Genomic DNA, 13,903 nt, shown 5'->3' on the forward strand with positions numbered 1-13,903 from the left:
ACGAGACTTGGACTCGGCAAGGCTGACCCGACTCGGGACTCAGCAAAAAATCGACAGGACTCAACAAAAACTCGACAAAACTCGGCAAAAAAAACCAATTTCTAGTGATTTTTGCCTAGAGCGAGTCGGGTTAGCCTTGCCGAGTCCGAGCCACCCAAGACTCGCCGAGGGTCACTCGGCTCGTGACTCGCCGAGTTTTGGCAAGTCATGGCGAGTCACAGAACTCTGGTCCCAAGCCACTAATGCCATTCTTTTCTTTTCCTCAAACCCAGATCAAAGAAAAAAAAAATTGAATTTTTTCAATAGCATCAGCAAACTTAATTGGAATTCTAAAGAGACTGAGGGCATAAATAGGAATGCTTTGAAGGGAAGCTTTAAGAAGTTGTAGCTTGCCAACCTGACTTAAGAGAGCACCTTTCCAACCAGCAAGTTTTCTTTGAAATTTATCCACCAAAGATCTCCAAAAGGAACCAAGGGGAGCAATGCCTAGGGGGAGGCCAAGGTAGGTAGCAGGGATATCAGCAATCCAACATTCCAGAATTCTACTAATTCTATGTTGTCTTCTCTCAGGAGTGTTGATGAAAAACACTTCACTTTTAACCCAGTTGATAAGCTGGCCAGAAGCAAACGCAAACTTGCAAAGGGTTTCCTTCAAGATTCTGGCTTCCGAAATGCTCGAGTCCCCCATAATGATGGTGTCATCCACAAATTGTTGGTGGGAGCAAGTATGATCTGCAAAGGAGGATTGGAGACCTTTAAAAATACCTCTAGTCACCATGCTTTCCATGAACCTACCAAAACATTCAGCCATAATGATGAAGAGAATAGGGGGGATGAGATCCCCTTGCCTCAAGCCTCTGGAGGCTTTAAAGAAGGAGGAGGGAGAACCGTTAACTAGAACAGCAAAGGAGGCAGAGGAGATAAGTTGTTTGAAGAGGTCCACACATTTGTTAGAGAAGCCAAAAGCCAAAAGAACCTTCATGAGGAAAGACCAATCGACCCAGTCATAGGCCTTAGATAGATCAAGATTGAGAATAAAACCCTGCTTCTTAGCCATAACAAGGGAGTGGATGTTCTCATGGACAATAATGATGGAATCAAGAATTTACCTTCCTGGCACAAAACCATTTTGCTGATGACTGATCAAAGAGGGAAGGACATTCAAGAGTCTGGCGGTTAGGACCTTGGAAATTATCTTATAAAAAGAGTTGCATAAACTGATTGGCTTGAACTTATCCATGGAGTCAGCTCCTTGAATTTTGGGGATCAAAGCAATGAAGGTGCCATTAATTTCTTTCAAAAGTTTTCTTACCCCAAAAAATTCTCTAACCCCATTGGAGACATCTTTACCAACGATATCCCAAAACTCTTGAAAAAAGAACATAGGGAAGCCATTAGGTCCAGGGGCTTTGTTGCCTTCAAAAGAAAAGACAACATTTCTGATCTCCAAGTTCGATGGGATGGAAGTTAAGAAAGCATTCTTCTGCTCATCAATAAGGCAAGGAATGTTCTGAAGGAAGGAATTTTGAACATCATCATCCAAGCTTTGATCCCTACAAAGAAGATCAGAGAAGAAACTTTTGGCCTCATTTCTTATCTCCTCCTCCTTAACCAGCTCCACATTGTCCACCATCAGTTTTTTGATCCTATTAGCCGCTTTATGTTTGATAGTCGACATATGGAAGAATCTGATATTCTTATCCCCTTCCTTCAACCAGATACATCTAGACCTCTGCTTCCAAAAAGCTTCTTCTTTAGCAATAAATTCATGGTATCTTTTGAGGATCTCATTTTCTTCAACAATGGTCACAGTAGAGAATCCATCCTTTTGGATTTGGACCTGAATTTTATTGAGGTCTTCCTGAATTTTTCCGTTGGCCTCAAAAATATTCCCAAAGCTGGATTTATTCCAAGTCCTTATGTTGTCTTTTATGCTTTTAAGTTTTCTTCACAACTCTATACATGGCAGTACCCTCAACTTGAATGTTCCACCATTCCTAAATTTTATGAGTAAGATCCGGATGTAAAGTCCACATTTTTTCAAACCTAAAAGGAAAATGCCTTCTCCTGTTAATGGGGTCAGCAATAAGAGTTATGGGATAGTGGTCAGACCCAACACGAATGTGAGCAGACAAAGAGCAGAAGCAGTGTTTGTACCAATCATCAGAAATAAGAGCCCTATCAAGGCGAACTTGAATAAGGTCATTTCCAGCCCTCCTGTTAGTCCAAGTGTAATTGAAACCCTGCATCTCCACATCATTAAGAGCCTGAGTGTTTATAAAATCCATGAGGGCCAGTCTGCTATCCAACTAGGTGTTGAAGTCTCCCATGACCAGCCAGCTGAGGTTCTTGAAGTTGTCCCTAATTTCCATAAGTTTTTTCCAAAAATTGCTTCTGCCTTTCAAGGTGTTAGAAGCATAAATGTTTGTGAGGACCCAAGAGGTTTCATCTTTTAAATGCTCAAATTTAATGCAAGAAAAATTGCTTTCTTGAATAAGAACTTGACCTCTAACACTATTGAGATTCCAAATTGTTGCAATGCCTCCAGAGGCACCTTCCGAGCTACCACCACAGATGCTCCCAGATTTAAAGAAATTCAAAGCTTCAACATTTTCTCTACTCATCTTAGTTTCTTGAATAAGAAAAATATCAGGTTTACTATCCCTAATCATATTCCTAATAATATCATGCTTGTGGGGATTAATAAGTCCCCTAATGTTCCAAGAAACAATCTTCATAATTACTTACCAATTCCTAACTCCTTCAGAGTCCTCTGAGTCCCATCTGCTATGTTCTTGATGGCCTCCTTATCTCTAACTTTGTGGTTTGAAGGTCGTCCTGGGCATGAGGAGACATACCCTACATCAACTTGAGCAATTTTGCTACACTTCCTTAATTGGGCAGTAGAGGGAGTGGATCCTTTTTTGTTCCTGTGTTTTGGAATTTTCCACTCGGCTTCTTTCTCAAAAACCGCTTCAGGATTGCTAAGGATTCTAGATTTTTCCTCTTCATTACCCCATTTAGGTGATCTGGATTCATGTGAAGAGCACTTGACTGTTTTAGAGGCTTGATCTGAATCAGAAAGGTTCAGACCCAAAAGAGTACATTTCTAGGCCTCTTGAAAATCAGAACTGATTGTGAGAGGGGAAGAGTCAACCTTTTCTTCTTGTGATCCAATGATCTCCCCTTCCTCAGATTGTTACACTTCCTTAATATCCTTATCCTTCTAATCCTCTTCATTGGAAGCTTCCTTACTGGCCAAGGTGTCAGCAATCACCATCTGGGTATTTTCTTTAGAAGATTCATTCTGATCTAGTATTTCCTCTCTTCGGATCTGCCCTCCCAAGGGGTTGTCTGCCTTCATTCGTTCCTTCCTCAAAGCTTCCTGGGGGGGAAGATGTTTAGAAACAGAGGCTGAGGAGACCACATCCTTATTCTCCCCCAGGGGTCCAAAACAGTTGATCTCAACTAGGTCAGTTTCCTTATTTTCTGAATTTTTGACTTGCCAGACCTTTTTCCCCGGAGCCTTTCTACTTTCTACTATAGTTTTGGCTTGCTTATTCTCCCCTTTGGGCTTGAGAGGGCAATGTTTAGCCCAGTGACCTGCTTTTTTACAGTGGAAGCAAGCAAAGGGGATGGATTCATATTCAATCTATTGTTTCCAAGTACCCAACTTAGACACAATATCAATCTGCTCGGGCATATCTACATCGTGGGCGATCCCTACGCAAAATCTGGCATGAGTGAGCCTCCTTCTTGAAGCTGTGACTGGATCAATTGAGAGGAGCTCACCGAAAGAGCTTGCTATACCTGAGAAAATACTTTCTGCCCAATACTCAAGAGGCAGAACTGGTAACTTAACCCAAACTGGGACTTGCACCAGAAGAGATTCACTCATATTTAGATTCGGGTGCCATTTCTGGAGGACCGGAGCTGTCTTTCCAACCAACCAAGGGCTACCACAAAGGATCCTTATTTTGTCTTCTTCACATGAAAAAGCAAAGGTGAGAAGACCTTTGGGCAAAGCCGAAATTTCAACATTACCTTTCAAAGCCCATTTCCGTTTAACATAGGCCCTAACAACCTCAATGTTTGGGAGTGGTCCCATAAATTTACCCACCAAAGAGTTCGACATGTTGCTTATGTTATGGTCCACAACCGAGTCAGGGATAGAGATGGCAAACTTACCACCATTCGGACCCGATATATTCTTGACAGGAGGCAGGGAAGATTTCCCAGATGATCTAGTTCCAACGAGGGTTGACCACTTTCTAGTTTCTTGTCCATTCTCAAAAACCGCTTCATGTGGGCTGAACCCCCCAACCACGTTTCCAGGACCCGCATTATTCTCTGGCAGAGTACCGTCAGCCTGCAGAATATCCAGAGGCTTGTCCTTCTCCCCCATCTGGCCAGCTCCATCGACCTGGCCGCTTCCTCCATTGGAACCAGAGTTCCTGCCTTGCAGAGAATTCGAAATTTGAATTCTACCATTACAGTTGTTGCTTTCACTGCTGTCATGAATAATTTAATTGCTGTTACAGTGCTGTCATGATATATTTATTGCTTCTGTTATACTGCTGTTATAATGCTGTAAGGATATATTTGACAGTCTTCTTTTAATGTTAGGAACGATTTTTTTTAAGCATTATTTAAAATTGCTTTTGACAGGGGATGCCTGGCCGTCCACAATATGGTCAAGGGATGTTTGAGACATCCCCAGCTGCCTCAGGGACGGCCAGGCATCCCCTATCAGTTTCCTGTCATCCCCAATTTCAGATACATGTTCCAAGACATTTCCACATTTTCTCAGCTGGGGGGTGGGGGATCAGATAAGGGATGTTCCCCAAAGTCCACCCATCCCCAAAAGGCCTCAGGGGACAGGGATGGCAGTTTGAGGGGTGGGGATGCATCTCCATGTAACACAAGATATTCATTGAATAAGGAAAAAGTAATATAATTTTGTCAGCTTCTATGTATAACGGTTTATATTTATTGCTGCCATACATTTAATTTCTAGAAATCTGATATACAGTTCAATAATTCTGACTTGTGAGAAAAAGAACTCAATTAGAAAGTGTTGAAATTTTGTTAAGTGAGCATTTTTTTATTAGATATTACATGATATCATTTGGGGATATTACGGTTCCATATTAACAATTAAGATGCTTGTTATCAAGCAATAGGCATAAATAGTGAGATCAAAATGTCTGTGCAATCAAGCATACAAAGCATTAGTCAAGAAGATGAGCCCACATCTATAGAGACTAAAATACATGTTGAGAATGAAGAGAAAGTTGTGGTGCAGAGATTGCAAGACTAAAGGGCAAGCTAGAGAAATCTGAACCAAGAAGTTATGCAATATCTATCAAGTAATATGACACTCTATTAAAGATTTAACGATAGAGTCTCAAGAACAAAAGCATTCAAGTAGTAGTCATTCACGATGAAACATCCACACTACACACTACATCATCAAGTCCCAAGAGTAACCAAATTCATCAAGGAGCAACCTCTAGCAGTTATAGAGACCAGCAAAATGATAACAATTGCAAGAACAGTGACAGAGGTAACCAAATCCAATACAACACTTAGGGTCCATGGATTGTGTGGTGTCACAAGATCATCAAATTAATTCGGGAGAATACGCCACTTCGATCATCTCACAATACAAAGATGGTGCTTTATGCCATATACCATTTCAGTACAAGCTTTAGAACCATCCCAAGAACACATGTTCAAATCACAAATCCCGGACTCCTCTTTGTCTTGGATGCACAACACTGACAATGTCAGTGCTGTTCTGGGCAATTGTTCTATGGAGTTTTGAGAAAACGATAAAGCAAAGGATAAAGAACCATCAGAAGACAAGCAGTTGTGTTTCTTCCAACAACTCAACTGTCTATTCATCTTCCACCTTTGTATGTTAATGTCTCGTTACTATTATACAGAAAGACATTAATGAGAAATCAGTTAGCAAGAGGTATTGAGCATAGATAGACACCATGCAACATATATCTTATCTCTCAAATCATTGCAGAAAACTTTTGCATAATAAACTCTTGCAATTTATAATTAAAGCATGGTGTCACATTGCTGATGTGATGTCTTTATTTATGCACTTGTTATTGCAATTGATACTCTTATCATCTTTCATTTTGTTTCCTTCTATAATACACATTTGAATCTGTTTGGGTGTGTTGTCACTCCGTCACACAAGGGCCCCAGATCAGTGATAACTAAGCACAAATCACTTTGCAGTGATATCAAAGACCATAATTTGTATCACTGCATAGTATTGTTAGAGTTTCAGTTTCTCACTTGAATCCTTCTTTGCAATTTGTATGCTCATTTATGCAAAGCTTAACTATAGAAAGCTTGGTAACAAAACTCGTGAACCTTCATCCTACTTCGTTCACAATCTCAATCAAAACAGACAAATCCAAACCAAAGAAGCCAATTTCAGAAATGTTCAAGAAATGACAGAGAATGCTTTGCAATGTCAACAAGATGATTTGGAGCAACACTACACAAAGGAAAAACCAGGATCATTTTTACATCAATGAATTTCTATAGCATTTTCAATCCATTTCAAACGCATCAACTTTGTCAACACAAAGACCATTTGGAGGCCAAACACTGTAAAAGATACAAGTAAATCTATACCGAAATGTCCCCATTTTGAAATAGGATTTAATAATAAAATTAAAATATAACAGAATAATAAAATTAAATTGAAAAAAAAGAATAAAATTTAAATAATTAAAAGTTAGTTAAGTTTAATGAATGGTCAAAAGGCATGAAATGAAAAGTTGTGATCTCTTCCTTTTGGCAATGAAAAGAGAGTAAAATATTGCTTACAAATCTGTTGAGACAGTGGCAGTAAGATGCAGACAAGTATAGGAAGTGTTTCCTTATGAATAACCATGAAAACTAAGATGCATAACTACACCTCACAGACCCTATACATATCAAAGAATGATGGGTAGTATCAAAATATAGCGACAAACTTATGAAGGTGCATATGAATAACATATAATAAGCCTATAGAGGAGGTTGTTGGACATAACAACATCATGTTAAATAGAAACAAGAGTAATTTGACATACATATCTACATCCCAAGTAAAACACAGAAATGTCAAATAATACAAGTTTTTAAAAAGTTTGTTCACAAGGGTTTTTGGAGAATTAACCCTTACATGGAAGGGCATTGAGAAGTGGCAGTCTTATGACTGAGACAAGAAGCATGAATTAGTAATAGAATAGGATGCCTCTTCCCCAATAGTCATAAGAAAATCACCTATTAATAGATGTGATACCAATTCGACGCAAAAGCAGTTATTAAAAAAAAAAATATAGCAATCTGTAAAAGAGGATTATGAGAAAATCCAAAGTGACTTCATAAGCAAATGTTTGAAGCATATTGGAGCAAGTTTATGACACATTTATTGTTGGTGTTGGAAATAAGCCACACCCGGACCAACAATGGACTGGTCCAAGAGGGGCCAGTAGCTCAGTGGTAGAGCACTCCAGCAGCATATGGAAGGTCCTAGGTTCGAATCCTAGCTGGTCCATGTCTCAACATGATATCAGAGCCAGGTCCAGGCTAGGAACCCCAAGCACACAAGAGATGTGGCTTAAGGGGAGCTGTTGGTGTTGGAAATAAGCCACACCCGGACCGACGATGGACTGGTCCAAGAGGGGCCAGTAGCTCAGTGGTAGAGCACTCCAGCAGCATATGGAAGGTCCTAGGTTCGAGTCCTAGCTGGTCCATGTCACATTTATGAGCACATGGGAGCAAAAAGGCAGGGTGAGGCCCACTTTTTGGCTCTAAATGGCTTATGAGTAGCAAGATGCGGTTAGGCCCACTTTCTAACTCTAAATGGCTTATGAGCAGGAAGGTGGGGTTAGGCCCACTTTCTGGCTCAAAATGGATTATGGGCAGAAGGATGGAATTAAGCCCACTTTCTAGCTCAAAATGGATTATGGGCAGAAGGATGGGGTTAGGCCCACTTTCTGGCTCAAAATAAATTATGGGCAGAAAGATGGGGTTAGGCCCACTTTTGGCTCAAAATAGATTAGGAGCAGAAAGATGTGGTTAGACCCACTTTCTGGCTCAAAATTAATTATGAGCAACAAGATTGGGATTAAGCCCATTTTCTTGCTCAAAAATGATTATGAGCAGCAAGATTGGGGTTAGGCCCACTTTCGAACTCAAAAAAAGAAAAAAGAAATAAGGGATCTAACAACACGTGTATTTACATGTATACCCCATGTCTGCATATATTCATGTGTATACTTCGAGTATTTATGTGTATGTTTCGTGTCTACATATATTCATGTGTATGTTTCGTTTCTGCATGTATTCATGTGTATACTTCATGTTTTTGTGTATGCTCTTGTATACATCATGTTTCACGTGTATTTACGTGTATACCCCGTGTCTGCATATATTCATGTGTATACGACAAGTATTTATGTGTATGCTTCATGTCTGCATATATTCATGTATATACTTTGTGTTTTTAATTTTTATGTGTATGTTCTGTCTGGTTCATATCTGATGGGTTTTCAGCAATTATTTCCAAATTCATTTCATATTGGGAATCATTTCGAACACTCCATGATCATTGCTTGAGGACAAGCAATCTTAGGTGGGGCGGACTGTAACATCCCTATTTTGAAATAGGATTTAATAATAAATGCTAATAATAAAATTAAAATATAATAGAATAAAAAATAAAATTAAAATTAAAATATAAAAGAATAAAATTAAGATAATTAAAAGTTAGTTAAGTTTAATGAATGGTCAAAAGGCATGAAATGAAAAGTTGTGATCCCCCAAACATGAGATATAAAAGGGAGAAGAGAACTTCATTTGAATGAGGGGGATATGGAGAAAGGAAGAAAGAAAGAAGCATGTGAATCAAGGAAGGATTAAGGGAAGAAGAAAGGAATGGGAAGTGAGTAAAGAAGTCACTCTTTCAAAAGGGCAGAAATTATGAGAAGGGTTGTACTCCTTCAAAGGGTGCTAATTGTGAAAGGTTGTGACTCTTGCCAAAAGGCAGACATGATGAAGAGGTGTGACCTCTCCCTCACATTGAAAGACATAAAAGGGAAGAAGGATCAAATGAAATGGAGGGAAGGAAGTGGAATTAAAGGAGATCTAGAGCACATTCAGAGCAGAAGTATATGGAGGGATCTGAAATAAGATTTGAAGAAGGCATCGAACCATGGAAGGAGATCACGCAATCATTTTGGGAGAAGAACATCCACAAATTCAAACATCTACAGCAGTCATCCAAATCAGGCAAAGATCATTGTGACCAGCAAATACAATCAAAGATCAGACCTGTAATTGATCAGATCCAGATTTCTCATACCAAACATCTAATAGCATTAATAACTATTGTTGTGGGCAAATATGCTAGGGTAAATCCAGAAGAGGACACTACATATACAGCCCTATTTTTCAAGGTAAAATAGATATCGATGCTCTAAGTCTAAATAACCAACTCACCCTTGCTTTTATTATGCATTCAATCAATCTTGTGGTCAAGAAAATATAATGTTTCCTTTCTGTGAATTTCCTATCTGTAAAGAAATGAGAGGTTAAAATTTGCAATACCCATTTAAATGACCTTACACCTGTACATAGCTGGAATATTTTTGTCAAAGCCCTGCAAGAAACTTGTTAGCCTATACAAAACCATGAGGATTAGTATTTCAAGTATTCCCAACTTCGTCAAGGTCGTGAGTAGTCCATTAAAACTACATTGATGCATTTCATTCTTTCGTTTCTAATTTGGACGCTAAGAATCGGGCCAAAACTTACATTTTGAAATATAGGTCAGGATTGAGACTATTTTATCACTTTGCCGAGTATCACAAACACATTGCCCAACCATAAGCACATGTTTGTGAGCAAAAGGTGTTTCGAGAGATCTTACTTTAAAAAGGCCAGAGGTGAGAGGATCGTGAAGACCACTTTTATGATAGATTTGCCAATACATGGAGGAGACCATCAAATTAAGTTTCCCTTCAAAAAAATTTTTTTTTTTAATTTTATCCTGTTATAATTTGCTGATTTTGAAAATTTCTAATATTTTTATTTGCTAACTTTGATTTGCAATTTAGTTTAATTTTTTTAAGTCAATTTTATATACATTTTTGTTTTGAATGTCAAGATTGTTGGCTGGGGTTCTACGAATTGTGGGTGCAGATAAAAACTCCATAAAACATCCATATCAGGCCATGAACAAAGCCAAAAAGACTCCAGTTGAGGATGATATTGCTCCTCAACGAGAAGCTACATCACTACCATCCAATTCAAGGACACCCATTACCACATAGACATTTAAGAGCTTTAGTCATAAAAGAAATTTGTAGATTATGAACATTGACATTATAATTTATAACATTTATTTTTACGGAAACTTGAAGTTAATATGCATCGTTGCATTTGACTCATTTTTTTAATCTATGATGCGTATTAAACTCTATTTCTTATTTATATATGAAGGAAATCAGTAATATTAATATGTTTTATAAATTCAGTAATACGCGTGTTTTTGAAGAGTATTTTTACCAACAAAAAAAAAAAAAATTAATGTTCAAAAAAAATTTCCAATCTTTTCCAAGTTCAACTCTTTGAAAACAATTGGATCTGTTGAGTTATTGTTGAACCTGAGTTTTTGAACTATACATTAGGGTATTTTGAAATTTCTTCAAGTTTTACTTTGTTTAGATCTTGCACAAGTTAAATTTTAAACCATAATGAGGGTTTTCTTTTAAATTACACCCTAATAAGAATTTAGTTTAAAAACATAAGTTTACCCCTGATATGGTAAGCCATTTTCCATAACAAAGGATCTTACTATTTTAGGACAAGATGTTTATTTTTACAAAAAACCTTATTGGGAATAAAATGGTTTATTTAGTCCTACACGTTTGTTTATAATTAAAAAATTTATAAGTTATTAATACTTATGCCTACCTTTATCTCCACACGCTATATTTGACATTCAATAGCAAAATGATGGACAACCTCTAATAATGTTTTCAGCCCACTTGGAATCAAATGAGTGGTAAGACAAGAGCAATGATTCTTATACGATTTACTAAAGAATATGGATAGTAGGAACTTCAGGTGGAAGGGAACTAAATACTAATTATTGAAGCAATCACAAAACAGCAGTGTAATAAGTAGCCAAAAAACAATTTCATTCAGGAAATTAAGATATAAACTGAAAATATCAAGATCTCATACCAACATTCGGGAGGATAGGATATGCAGTCGCAGATCTAGCAGTGAATGAAGGGGTGGAAAAGTTGGGGAAAATAGTTTATACTCATCCTTTTCCATCAATAAAAAACAGCTGATATCGAAAGAGAGTGCCAAAGTGGAAGAGCTTAGTTTTCATTGAATATTGAAAAATTTGGGATAATAAAGAAAAGATTTATGAGGATAATTTATTTTCTTTATATTCATTGTGTCTTTTCATGTTTGAATCAAACAATGGAGAATGATAAACAAAGAAAGAGTGTGCTGGATAAATGATAAAAGACACTAGCTTTCCTTTGTGCTAACTTTTAGGCAATCTAAATATGTTTTACAGAGCTGGAGAAATGAAAGTTCTCCATAAGGCTGAAAGGCATAAAGTTATTTTAATTTTTGAAAGTTGTAGCATATTTTTCTTTCTCGGCCTCGTTAATTAACAGCAACTGGAGTTAGCACCTCAGTCAACATTTTTTTCAGGTCTCAGATGCCTTAATCCTAGTTATCTTTTTATTTTCTTTTAAATAGATATCTTAGCGAATTTCTTTCAATGTGAATCTTTCCACCACCATTCATCTAAGAATATTCCTCTATTTCGTTAAGATTATATATCTCTTGTATACAAGATTCACAAATTCTCAGAGAAAATGGAGCAACTCTTCTTTTAAAATTTTGGCAAATTGCAAGTATATCTAGGAGAAAAATAAAAATAATAAAAGAACAAATAAATTTCCTTTTAGCCACTAAAACTATCCCTACTAAATTGATTTCGTAGATGTTCTAAAGGAACGGTATACATATCGAGAACAGTGATTGTATATATAGGCCACATGTCTGCATTACCATTGAACCAGAAAGTGGGATTATGAAAACATACCTGAACGAGAGGGAGCATATAGGCGAGTGTCTTCCCAGAGCCAGTGTGGGAGGCCAAAACAATGCTTTTCCCATTCAGTATTGCAGGTATTCCCAGGCACTGCACTTCCGTGGGAACCGATATACTCAATTCCTGCACAGCCCTCATAATCTCCTCTGAAAGTCCCATCTCGCCAAAGGATGAAACTGTGGGATTGGGAGTCTTTTTGCTTTCCCTTTTAGAAGCAGCGCTTGTGTCGCTCTTACTTTTGGACTTGGCATTCTGAAGCTGAAAATCTTTGAGGTGCCTCGACCTTAGCTTCTCAAGTAGAGAAATTGCACGAGCCTGTTGAGTATCACCGCCGCCATCAGCATCTTCTTTGGAATTGTCTGCAAGTGTGACCGCTGAGGAGGACGAGTAGGAACCGCTGCGTACTGCCTTAAACCCTACATAACCCCTGCGCGTGGGAAAACGGCAAGGAATAATAGAAGCCCTTGTTGAGTTCAACAGAGCAGAAGAGGACTGAAACAGCATCATCGTCCTTAAAGCTGACATTTTCTTAAAGCCCTTAACGTGGTTGGAATCTGATTTCTTCCAAGTTGAAAAGCATAGTACCGCTCTCCTTATCCATCCATGGATAACACAGCGCTCAACTTTAAAACTCCCTGACACGCATTCACATCTAGCCTCACGCAAATAAATTGAATAGCCACAAAAATCTAGGATGTAGAATTGTGTTCTTCGATAAGTAACAGTAAAACGTTCGACGCGCGAACAAAAGAGTGAAAAGGAATGATAATGATAAAAAAAAATTCCTGTCAAACTCTTACGTACCAAGAGATTAATTTAAAGTAAATATAAAAATAAATAAAAAATTAGTATGGGAAAGGGTTGTAGTTCAAGAGCATGATTTGTGAAGAAATGATATGTCATATATTAGCAATTGCACCTTGGTAATGGGTATGCCGAGTAGGTGTAAAAGGTCAATTAAGAAAAAAATTGGTCTATTTTTTCATACTTTTATGTAGTATATGAAGTCAATTAGGAAAAATTTTGATCTATTTTTTGCATACATAATTCATGTAGTACATGAGATCAATAAGTAGGTCACTTAGATTATGTTTTTTTTTTTGTGCAATAAATGTCTCAATGGAGAAGTGATAGCTTCAAATAAATTATGCATTTGCTTGTAGAGATTCGAATAACGAAAACAAAACCTTTGTATTGAAAAAAGTCAAACTTCATTACCAACACACTCATGTTATGTTAGCAATAGAGAGAGAGAGAGAGGGAAATGGGATATATATATATATATATAAACATATAAACTTGTGCATGTTTTGGAAATTTAACGTAACATATTCTTGTTTTGAATGTAGAGAATTAAATTAAAAAAATACTCATGAAATGTCCAAAGAGTTTTACACAGTGGAATAGACTGAGAATTGCCTCTAATTATGAACAAACATTATCTTGCCTTTGATTAGGACCAAACATTATTAACCATTCAAATATGAAGAGTTAGAAAAAGGATAAGTTTTTTATTTTTGGGTTCATGTGATATTCCATAATCTATAGCAATTATTAATTTCCATGCTTCTCATTAAAGATTTTCTAATGTTTTTTTAACTCATGGATTTAAATGATTTTTACTATTTTGCAAACATTGTATCAATATGGATGTCGAATTGAAGGTAAAACGTTACATGTGAAATTAAAGAGACGAAATAGAAGAGAGTTGAAAGGACAAAAAGAGGAGCGGAAATGCAT

The 13,903-nt window shown here is 37.3% G+C and overlaps 1 protein-coding gene across 1 annotated transcript in view; it reads right to left on the reverse strand.

Annotated features, from left to right (window-relative positions):
- LOC131079468 (DEAD-box ATP-dependent RNA helicase 39) overlaps window positions 1–12,936 on the reverse strand; it is a 55,893-nt gene extending 42,957 nt beyond the window's left edge. The window contains exon 1 of the mRNA XM_058017433.2: window positions 12,155–12,936. Within this exon, the coding sequence (XP_057873416.1) occupies window positions 12,155–12,688 (534 nt within the window). The 5' untranslated portion in view covers window positions 12,689–12,936. The remainder of the gene's footprint in view (window positions 1–12,154) is intronic.
- Window positions 12,937–13,903: the final 967 nt, after the last annotated feature.

Source organism: Cryptomeria japonica, chromosome 8, assembly GCF_030272615.1.
Source record: "Cryptomeria japonica chromosome 8, Sugi_1.0, whole genome shotgun sequence".
Classification (NCBI taxonomy): Eukaryota; Viridiplantae; Streptophyta; class Pinopsida; order Cupressales; family Cupressaceae; genus Cryptomeria; species Cryptomeria japonica.